Genomic DNA, 12,177 nt, shown 5'->3' on the forward strand with positions numbered 1-12,177 from the left:
ATGCACTGCATTTTTTCATCGGTTTTGATTAACCTTTCATATTTGTATATCTTTTCACTTGTTTTTCACTTTGCCGTTTTTGCAGCAATAATTTTTTTGTTTCACTGTGTTACATTTCTTTCCGGAGGTAGTCGGCTCCGTACGACTGCGCCAGTTAAACGTTTCGGATCGCGGATACGTTTTTAAAAATAACAACCGAACAATTTGAAGTTAAACTAAAGACTGATTTTTATTCCTAAGGTAAACCTAAGCTAAACTCCCTATCGAGGCGGCGGCGCACGTTTGTGCTTATCCGGCAGTTCCCAGGTGCTCGTTCGATGCTTGTCCGTTCCTGCCCGTTCTTGGTTGTTTCTCAGGTCGGCCAGGTAACCTGAGCGTTTCTATCCGGTGCACGTTCTAGGACGATCGGACGATGTTCGATCGGACTTTGATGCGGAATGTGCTGACGCTAGGTCTGCAACTACGGCGTGTGTATTTCTCCTGTTGTTGTTGACTATGATGTTCGATTTGACTTTGGAGTAGGACAATGTGTTGATGCAATTTTGGCGTATGAAGTTCCATGCGGTTGGGTTCCTCGGTTTTGGATAGAACCGGGTTGCGTTGTTAACTTATATATATATATATATATATATATATATATATATTATATATATATATATATATATATATATATATATATATATATATATATATATATATATATATATATATATATATATATATATATATATATATATATATATATATATATATATATATATATATATATATCTATATATATATATATATATATATATATATATATATATATATATATATATATATATATATATATATATATATATAGATATATATATATATATATATATATATATATATATATATATATATATATGTATATATATAATATATTCAAATATATAGTCAAATATTAGATTAGATTTTTCCCAGATTCTCCAAGTGTTCTTGAAGGCTGGTTGAATAGACAATTATGTCGTCCATATAGACCAAACATATTTTTCCGATATGATCACGGAGTATGTTATCCATAACTCTTTGAAAAGTTGATGGAGCGTTTCGGAGGCCAAAGGGCATCCTGGCAAATTCATATAAACCGTGATCAACGCTAAATGCCGTTTTCGGTATGTCTTTCTCATGTACTTCGATCTGATGAAACCCTGAGGCTAGATCGAGCGTTGAGAAATACATGCATTTCCCTAATTTGTCTAATATCTCAGTGATATTAGGAATAGGGTACCGGTCGCTAATAGTTTTTTCATTTAGCTTCCTGTAATCAATCACCAATCGCCATTTCTTCAAGCCAGAAGCATCGACCTTTTTGGGGACGATCAAATGGGTGAGGACCATGGGGAGACTGATGGCCTTATGATGCCTTGGTCCAGCATCTTTGAAATCTGTCGTTGTACTTCTTCCTTGTGGCAGAAGGGATAACGATAGGATTTCGTGTATACCGGTAGGTCATCGGTGGTGTTAATGCGATGTTTGATCGCGTTAGTAAAGCTGAGCTTTTGACCATCTTGATGAAAAATATCATCGTATTGAATCAGAAGTTCAGTCAGTTTCTTTTTTTCCTCAGAGTTCAAATGACTCAATCTCAATTGTGGAAGCAATGAACTTTTGTTCGTTTTTCCACCTTTGAGAGGAAGTTTAGAAGCTGTCGCTTCGACATGATTTATTTCGCCAATTGAAATATTTCGCTTTAATTTAACTGTTTCGTCCAATGTGTTACTCAACAACACATTAGCAAGGTTGTCATTTGCAGAATATAATCCTGCTAACAAATGTGAATCTCGCGATCGTCTTCAATGCAAAAATCTCCATTTTCCAAAGTCTCAATCGGAATAATGTTTATTTCGTTTGCATTGAGAGTAAACGATTTTTGAGGATACTTTTTATACATTTTGATCCTCTCACCCGAAATTTTTAGTTCGTTTGAAGCAGTTAAAATCTCAGCTCCCATTTGTCTGAGTGCTTCATAGCCTATCAACCCATCAAAGAAAGGATGGAAGTCGAAGACAAAAAAAAGGAGTTTATTATTTTGAATTTGTGGAAAGGGGTTGAATTCCACGAATTTGTCAACTGTATGCAGGCCACTAATGTTACGCACTTTTGCTGCATTAGTCGTCCTACATTTTTCAATATTTACATGATTCTTGCTAATATAATTTTTGTTGGCACCAGTGTCCACCAAAAATTTTAATTGTCCTTTAGAGGTTTGAATCATGACATAAGGGATAAAATTGTTTAGGTCTTTTTCGTTGGACCTAGATCCACCTGAAAATTTAAATCGTCTTCATTATCGGTTTCTGTTTTGGATTCCGATAATGTAGGGGTCTCTAATTGATTTTTAATTTTATTTGGATTCTCTGCTGGAGAATCCTCCTCCGGATAGTAATTGTAATTTATTGTAATTTGGATCGAAGTAGGGATGATAAGGATTATAATAAGGGTAGTATGGATCAGGATAATAGTTTTCTAGATAAGATTGATCTTCGGGGTATTGCTCGTGTGTTCGAATTTCTTGCTTGTTGAAAAGTTTGTTTCTGTTCATATAATTAACATTTTTCGTTTGGATTGACTGATCTACGTCCATCGGAGTCGGTGGGGGAAATCTGCTATAGGGTTTTGGTGCAAATGCGTTCCTGTTGGGCATAGGAAGTCTTGGAATTGAAATTTCGGTATGAATGCGGGTCTGGATGGAAATTGGGATGGACCTGCTTGGGGTTGGTTAAATGGATTAGGCATTCCAAATGCCTGGGTCTGACGAAGTGGGGGTTGACTTACCTGAGATTGATTGAAGGGATTAAATGTTTGAGGACGGAACGAAAAATGTGGTTTGGGTGGCCTTTGAGGGGCCTCATTTTTGAAAGGGTTCGTTTTTTTGAGAAAGTTACCTTCCTGCATAGCTGCATCAAAGGCTTCTTTCAGGTTTTTGGGCTGTCTTGCCCTTACGATTCCACCAATTGGCTCTCTCAAGCCTGCCAAAAATACTTGTAGTGCATTTTTCCTTGTGCGTGGCAATTCTGTCTGCCCGCACTGCACCGTTTTCTGTACTTATTGTTACATTGTTTATTAGAAGTGATAGTTTGTTACAAACGTTTGCGTAGAAGTCTTCAATATTCGATTGCTGAACAAGAGAAAACAATTCTCTTGTCAGCGTTACCTGGTCCCTTTTGTCGCTATAGTACGCTATAAGGTTTGATTGAATTTCGGACCAGATAAGCTGCGTACCATACAGCTCTAGGACCTGATCTGCGGGTCCTATTATTTTTGATCTTAAGGCCTGCAGCCAAATGTCATGGAATGGCGTGCCAGCCATAGGTTCAATGAAGGGTATGCAGTCATTAGCTGCTTTAAGGAACGAATGCAATTTACCGGGTTCTCCCCTAAAGGGTTGTAAATCCCGGATGACCTGAGGTGGTCTGCATCGATTTTAGTATTTTTTCCGCTTTTTCGAAGACCGCTTGGTCTCCTCAAGCATTCTTTGTGTTTCATTATCATTAGACATTTTATTTCTTTAATTTCACTTTTAAATTGTGTTAAAAAATTTTTTAAATATTGAATTTTTAATTTTTATTTCACTGTATTATTATTTTTTTCGTTATATTGTTTCACTTTTTGGTTATATTGTTCACTTATAGAACTAACTTAGCTTTTCTATTACTTACGTTCGATAATCCTTCGTCCGTAAGGATTCTAGCCGTCCCGTGGCCGTGATTGTTGATTCCGATGCGCACTTTGACACTTTTTCACTGTCACTTATTACAACACTTTCACTGTCCTCAATAATCCGTTGAGGATAGAACTGTTCGAATAATTTACCAGTGCTTAATGTCCTTTTAGCCTTTAAAGCTACAAATTTCCGATAAAACCGTCGGAAATGTCTTACTTGACGAACTTTAAAACACTTTGCGCATCCCTACCGACTGCGCCAGTTAAATTCGCGGGGTACTTCGGTATGTTTTTAAAAAACACAACTGAACTGTACCGGGGCCGAAACTAGAATGATTTATTACTTTCGCTCTTAATACTACCGAGCCCCACTGGGGCGACAAATGACGAGTGCATCAAATGATACTTGATACCCTCGTCGATGATGGTGCGCTGCTCCAGGTGTGGTTCTGCTGATCGTGCGTCTGCTAGAGCACGATCCTCGATGGGCCGGTTCCTTCGGTAACTTATATATATATATATATATATATATATATATATATATATATATATATATATATATATATATATATATATATATATATATATTATATATATATATATATATATATATATATATATATATATATATATATATATTATATATATATATATATATATATATATATATATATATATATATATATATATATCTATATATATATATATATATATATATATATATATATATATATATATATATATATATATATATAAGTTAAGGACGCCGACCAGCCCGACACCTTCGAATACCGTGTCACCCGAACCCAGTTGGACCTGCACACGCTAACACCCAGACAGCGTGGTCAGCAAGATGCCCGGCACCATCGAATATCGTGTCACCTGAACCAGGTGGGCCTGTACGCGCTAACACCCAGGTTGCGTGGTCAGCAAGATCGAATATGGGAACACATCAGTCAACAACATCGGTGATAGCCAAACCCAGGAATGCAGAGCCAACAATGGATCCCACTGGCGTGGTATCGTTGACAGGTGCAAGGTAGACACTTTTAGGGAAACGATAGGGCGTTAGGCTTCTGAAGTAATAAAATAAAATCATTATCGTTCAGACCGTGAAGTCGTGTAGTTCGTAGTTTAGTTTTTTAAAAACGAAAATTCCCGGTTCAATACTTAATTGGCGCAGTCGGCGCGGATTTTTCTAAGTGTTTTTAACCGCGATCGAGCATCCGCGAGCGCATATCGTGGACTTGTGTTTAAAACCAAGAAAAATTCCGTGAAACCTTACGCGAACGAAACCGCGAGTGTGAGTGCACCAACTTGTTGCTGTTAAGGAAAAGAACGAAAACGCGAACGGATATCGCGCGGGTAAGTTTCATTTTTTTTAAAACTTAATTAGTGTAGTATTAATTAGTGAACAGATTAGTGAATTTTGCTTAAAATGGAGCATCAAAATCAAATTGCGGATTTACATTTAGCTCTAGCGGATAGAGATGACCAAATATCTCGACTCCGACTAGAAGCCGAAGGTGCTGCACAGATCGTTCAATCTGCGCAAGCCGAATTGGCAGCCGCCAGACAAACCGCAGAACAAAACGCAGAAAAAATTGCTGCGCTCGAAATCCACATACGTAATAATCAAGATAGAATTTTATCGCCCTCTGAGAGCGTATTGAAAAAATTACAAACACCAAATATATTAAGGGACTTGCCTCATTTTGATGGCAACCCAATAAAGTTACACCAATTTTTAAGATCCATCGACAACATCATGCCTGTTATCGAAGAAGCAAGAGGTACACCAATGTACAGCGTTTGGGTGCAGTGTATACGATCAAAGATCACAGGAGACGCTGATACCATATTAGAATTATATGGAACAGACCTCTCCTGGAGGGAGATAAAGAGCAATTTAATTGCTCATTATAATGACAAAAGGGACGAGGTTTCTTTAACGAGAGACTTATTCAAACTCTCGCAAACAGGAACAGTTGAAGAATTCTACGGAAAAGTGTCACATATAATATCACTATTACTAAATAATCTTTGTATCACCGAAATAAATGGTGCTATTAGAGCATCCAAGAAGAGTTTCTATCAAGAGATAGGATTAAAAGTTTTCCTGGCAGGACTTAAAGAGCCCTTAGGTCCAATAATTCGAGCACAGTCGCCCGAAACAATGAAAGAAGCCTTAAGGTTGTGTTCAGAAGAAAGCAACTATAATTATGTAAGGAATCCTTTTAAATCATATGCCCCTCAAATTCCACCTAAACCAGCACACCAACCTTACCAACAACCCAAACCTCCACAATTTACACCAATGTTTAGATATCCAAATCCCAAGCCTCCACAAAACTACTTCCATCCTCAAACAAAACCATCTTTCCCTAACCAACATCAGAATCCATTCAAGATGCAACCTCACCCATTCAAAATGCAACCAAATCCTAATCCATTTAAGATGCAATCTCACCCATTCAAAATGCAAGCAAATCCTAATCCATTTACACCTTTCAGGGCACAACCCTTCCAAAATCAAAACGCTTCTACTCCAAGACATAATTCCCAACATAAACCTGAACCGATGGATATTGACCCATCCATCCGATCAAGAAAAATAAATTATATGAACCGGCCTAACTTCCACATGGAACATGATCCATTCGACTATGGTTATTACTCTCAGTATGCTGATAATAATTATTATTACTATCAAGGCTACGATGATCTGTTGAATTCGTCACCAACAGAGTACACCGCTTCCCCTGCCGTTGAGACATCAGAGCCAACAGCAGAAAATAACGAGCCCGAGACGGAGCAAAAAGGAGAACAAAACGCTGACGACTTAAATTTTCAGATTGCGAGCGTCCCAACAGAAAAAACGTAAACAACTTTATCCCATTCATAACTTTACCCACAAATAAGGGAGAACTTAAACTTTTAATCGACTCCGGGAGCAACCGCAACTATTTATCAACAAAGCATGTCAATTTACATAATTGTAGGTTCATGACTCCAACAACCGTAAGAAATGTGAGTGGAACACATTCCATCAATAGATTTGTAGAATTTAACCCATTCCCAAATATCCCAAACACGTCAAAACAAACTTTCCTAATTTATGATTTCCATCCTTTCTTCGACGGCCTTATAGGCTATGAATCATTAAAAAATTTAAATGCTAATATAATAACTGCAAGTAACGAGTTAAAATTTCCTATGGGTACAATTCCGATGCAGCGCAAATACCCCGACGTCAAGTCACTTTATTTGAACGCGCACGAGACCCAACAAATAAACCTGCCAACAAAAACAAATGGTGAGTTTTTCTTGGCGGATGATTTAAACATAGGCTCAAATGTCTTCATCCATTGTGGACTGTATGCAGCCCAGAATGGATATGTTCGAGTGGTTGTCAGTAATTATTCTGACGAACCGCAAAAGGTTGTTTTAACGCCTGACATTTTTGAACCAGAAATTAATAATTTCGAAACAAGTACACCTGGTGATAAGAAATCACGATTACCAAAATCTCTTTATGAGCAAATTCGAATATCACATTTGAATAGTGATGAACGAAACAAGCTCTTAAAACTGATTCATCAGCATGAAGATGTTTTCTTCTTGGAAGGCGATAAATTGACCTTCACAAGTGCGATTAAACATAACATCATAACAAAAGATGAGTTGCCGATTCATACGAAATCGTACCGCTACCCCTTTTGTCACCGAGAAGAGGTGCAGCGTCAGATTTCGAAAATGCTCGAGCAAGGCATCATACAACATTCTAGTAGCCCATGGACGTCCCCTGTGTGGATCGTTCCTAAGAAATTGGATGCTTCTGGAATTAAAAAGTGGCGTTTGGTGATCGACTACCGTAAATTGAATGAGAAGACGGTAGACGATCGATATCCAATTCCCAATATCACCGATATTCTGGATAAGCTAGGAAGGTGTATGTATTTTACTACACTGGACTTAGCCTCTGGCTTTCATCAGGTGGAAATTGAGAAAAAGGACATTCCAAAAACCGCATTCAGCGTCGAGAATGGACACTATGAATTTCTCAGAATGCCTTTTGGGTTAAAAAATGCCCCTTCCACTTTCCAACGCGTTATGGACAATGTGCTAAGGGAGCATATTGGTGTCATCTGCTTGGTGTACATGGATGACATCATCATCTTTTCAACCAGTCTAACTGAACACATAGACAACCTAGCAAAAATCTTTGCTACACTTGAAAAATATAATTTGAAAATTCAGTTAGATAAAAGCGAATTCCTTAAAAAGGAAGTTGCGTTTTTAGGGCACATCGTCACCTCCGACGGTGTTAAGCCAAACCCGGATAAAATTCAAATCATCAAAGAGTGGCCATTGCCCTCAAATGAAAAGCAATTACGTGGTTTCCTAGGCATACTAGGATACTACCGTAAATTTATAAGAGATTTCGCCAAGATAGCGAAGCCTCTTACTAATGCTCTAAGGAAAGGTGAGGAAATCAAACATTCAAAAGATTTCGTTGACGCCTTCGAGCGATGCAAAAATATTCTTTCAGGCAGCAACATTCTCCAATACCCTGATTTCTCTAAACAATTTGTTTTGACCACAGACGCCTCAAACTTTGCAGTTGGCGCTGTGCTATCACAAGGGCCAATCGGAAGCGATAAGCCAATAGCCTTCGCTTCCAGAACCCTAAATAAATCAGAGGAAAAGTACTCAGCTATAGAGAAGGAGCTACTAGCTGTAGTATGGGCTTGTAAGTATTTTCGACCATATTTGTATGGAAGAAAATTCGTCCTTTACACGGATCACAAGCCACTGACCTATGGCCTCAATCTGAAGGATACCAATAACCGACTCGTTCATTGGCGTCTTTCACTTAGTGAATTTGACTACGAAATACGCTACCGTCCAGGTAAGCAAAACGTAGTTGCTGACAGTTTGTCAAGAGTTCGAAATGAACTCAACAACCAAGAAAGCGTTTCATCTGATGATATGACGGTACATTCAGCCGATACAGATGACTCTGAATACATTAAATGCACCGAAATGCCACTTAATGCTTTTTCTAATCAAATTATTCTGAAAGTAGGTCCTGACGAAGCAGATAATTATGAGCAGATATTCCCTAGAGTGTATCGAAGAACAATCACTAGACTGGTTTTCGGAACACCCGTTATTTACAACATGTTTAAGGATTACATGGACTTGAAAAGGGTAAATTGCATTTACTGCCCAGAAAGTCTCATGAATTTAGTTCAAATAGTGTATAAAAACTACTTTAATAGAGCAAAACAGTTTAAAGTATTTTTTACACAAAAACTTAGAATAGACCTGAGAACACCAGAGGAACAAAACCTCATTATTGAGCAAACACATGATCGTTCTCATAGAGGAATTTGGGAGAACCATCAACAAATTTCCAACAGATTCTTCTTTCCAAAATTAAAATCAAAAATCAGAGATTACATTAAGTTGTGTGAAACCTGCCATAAAAATAAATACGATCGACACCCATTTAACATAATATTAGGTTCCACCCCAAACCCCGATAGACCTTTAGATATAGTTCATATCGATATCTTCATTGCCGAAAAACTATATTTTCTTTCAGCAGTTGATAAATTTTCCCGCTTTGGATCATTGACACATATTAAATCTAGAAGCATATTAGACGTAAGAAAAGGTCTAACCAAATTTTTCAAAATCTACGGAACACCTAAACAAATAGTATGTGACAATGAACCATCCCTGCGATCAGTAGAAGTACGAGGACTTCTACAGGATCTAAACGTTGACATTTATTTTACTCCTCCAAATCATAGCGAAAGTAACGGTACGGTCGAGAGATTTCATTCTACCATAGCTGAGATCTTTCGATGTATTAAACCTAGCTATGAAGACCTAAGCACGAAGGAAATCTTTTATATTGCTTGCACTCAATACAACAATAGTATTCATTCCGCTATCAAGATGAAACCACGAGAAGCCTTTTATGGACTAAAAGATGATCAGGAAAGACCCCTCGATATGGAATTGATGATCCAAAATCGCAATAAAGTTTACGACGACATCATATTAGCACACGATAAGTCGAAAAATAAAAACCTCAGCTACCACAACAAACACAGAGAAGGCGAACCAAATTTCAAACCAGACGAGGTCGCCTACAATAAAGTGCAAGGAATAAAAAAGAAGACCAAACAAAAGTATTTACCGATCATAGCCGTCGAGAACAAGGGCAGAATACTTGTTGACGATTCTGGTCGGGAAATACATAAAGAGAATCTGAAACGAATCTAATGCTTTATTAATATTTCAGAAGGACTAAATGGATCGGCTAGCACGGACACCCTTGATATTCCTTATCCTCATACTACTACCTTTATCCATCCACCCACAAACCATCCAAATCCACGATATCACAAACAACGCAGGAGCGTTGATTCTTAAAAGGGGGGAGGGAAAGATAGTTGCCGGCTATGATAGATTACTTCATGTCATAGACTTCGAAAAATTTGAAATTTCTATGTCCATTATAGAAAATGTCATTAACCAAATGCAAAACTCGACGAGTGATTTGTCTCAAATTATCAAAATGAAAATACGAGAAATAAAATTTATCCTTAGCACTTTGTATCCAAAATCAAATAGAAGCAAAAGGTCAATTAACATATTAGGAAGCACCATCAAACTAATCACTGGAAATCTAGATGCAGAAGACCTAAAAGTTATAAATAACAATTTAGATGAACTTAGAAAAACAGGAAACACCTTTATAAAACAAAATAACCGGCAAATTAGAATCAATTCCAAATTTGAAAATAGACTAGACTTACTAAACAAAGATATCAGAAATCATCAGAACACTTTGAATACAATTATGGAAAATGACAATTATCTTATATTTGAAAATCAAAAAATAGCAATAACATTTCAATTGGATACTTTTCTCGAACATTTAAAATCAATCGAATATGCTATACTACTGTCAAAAGTGAATATTATTAGTAAATTTATACTTACACCAAAAGAAATAGAAGTTATTTTGCAAGAGATAAAAGATCAGGGATTAGAAATTCAGCACCTAGACGACGCTAGCAACTTCTTGACGACCACCACACTCTTCAAAGGCTCATCCATCATCATATGCGTTAACATCCCACGTTTTCAACACACAACCTACGAGAAAGTCATCATTGAACCCTTACCGATATTCAACCATTCAGTAAAAATAACATACAACAAAGTTTTCATCAACGACAAGCAAATTCTGGCCATCAACTCTGAATGCCGAGAAAACAACAAAATTACAATCTGTGAGAGAAGACAACTACTTGAAATCAGCGACAGCCTTTGCGAAGTTCCACTTTTGAATGGACGTCATGGACAATGTCCTTTGTCAGAAAAGCCACCATCAGCAGAAACAAGAATAATTGCTCCAGGAACCCTATTGATTATAACCGCTCACCAAGGCGTAATCATCAATGGCACCTGCGGCATAACACCTAGAACGTTGACCGGAATCCATTTCGTAACGTTCCACAACTGTTCATTATACATCAAAAATGAACTTTTCGAAAATTACGAATTAAAGTTCGATCACCCATCAGTTCTACCAGTACAATTAACAAATATCAAAACCTTACATGTAGAACGACACGTAAACCTTTCGGAGTTGCATGAACTCAATTTGAAAAATAGACAACACTTGGAGACAGTGGACTTGACGTACCAGCTTGGCTTCGGATCATTCGGCACCGTCATCATTCTCATGGTTATACTCTTGGCCATCGGCATCATCAAGAATTGGCAGAAAGTAAAATCAGCAGATTGCTCGGGACGAGCAATATCTAAGGGGGGACGAGTTAAGGACGCGACCAGCCCGACACCTTCGAATACCGTGTCACCCGAACCAGTTGGACCTGCACACGCTAACACCCAGACAGCGTGGTCAGCAAGATGCCCGGCACCATCGAATATCGTGTCACCTGAACCAGGTGGGCCTGTACGCGCTAACACCCAGGTTGCGTGGTCAGCAAGATCGAATATGGGAACACATCAGTCAACAACATCGGTGATAGCCAAACCCAGGAATGCAGAGCCAACAATGGATCCCACTGGCGTGGTATCGTTGACAGGTGCAAGGTAGACACTTTTAGGGAAACGATAGGGCGTTAGGCTTCTGAAGTAATAAAATAAAATCATTATCGTTCAGACCGTGAAGTCGTGTAGTTCGTAGTTAGTTTTTTTAAAAAACGAAAATTCCCGGTTCAATTACTTAATTGGCGCAGTCGGCGCGGATTTTTCTAAGTGTTTTTAACCGCGATCGAGCATCCGCGAGCGCATATCGTGGACTTGTGTTTAAAACCAAGAAAAATTCCGTGAAACCTTACGCGAACGAAACCGCTAGTGTGAGTGCACCAACTTGTTGCTGTTAAGGAAAAGAACGAAAACGCGAACGGATATCGCGCGGGTAAGTTTCAT

General features: G+C 38.0%; 1 protein-coding gene across 1 annotated transcript; it reads left to right on the top strand.

The window, feature by feature from the left end:
• The first annotated feature begins 10,021 nt into the window (after nt 1–10,021).
• Nucleotides 10,022–11,916, top strand: LOC129760979 (uncharacterized). The gene is made up of 2 exons (XM_055758672.1): nt 10,022–11,582; nt 11,664–11,916. The coding sequence occupies exons 1-2, from the start codon at nt 10,022–10,024 to the stop codon at nt 11,840–11,842; spliced, it is 1,740 nt and encodes a 579-aa protein (XP_055614647.1). The 3' UTR covers nt 11,843–11,916.
• Nucleotides 11,917–12,177: the final 261 nt, after the last annotated feature.

The sequence above is a fragment of the Uranotaenia lowii genome, unplaced genomic scaffold, assembly GCF_029784155.1.
Source record: "Uranotaenia lowii strain MFRU-FL unplaced genomic scaffold, ASM2978415v1 HiC_scaffold_929, whole genome shotgun sequence".
NCBI lineage: Eukaryota > Metazoa > Arthropoda > Insecta > Diptera > Culicidae > Uranotaenia > Uranotaenia lowii.

What these genes read in the sequence shown, in the direction of transcription:
- LOC129760979 (XM_055758672.1), top strand. Translation starts at nt 10,022, where the DNA reads ATGGATCGGCTAGCACGGACACCCTTGATATTCCTTATCCTCATACTA. An exon ending in GGACGCGACCAGCCCGACAC is followed by an intron (nt 11,583 to 11,663) that starts CTTCGAATACCG and finishes GATGCCCGGCAC; the next exon opens with CATCGAATATCGTGTCACCT.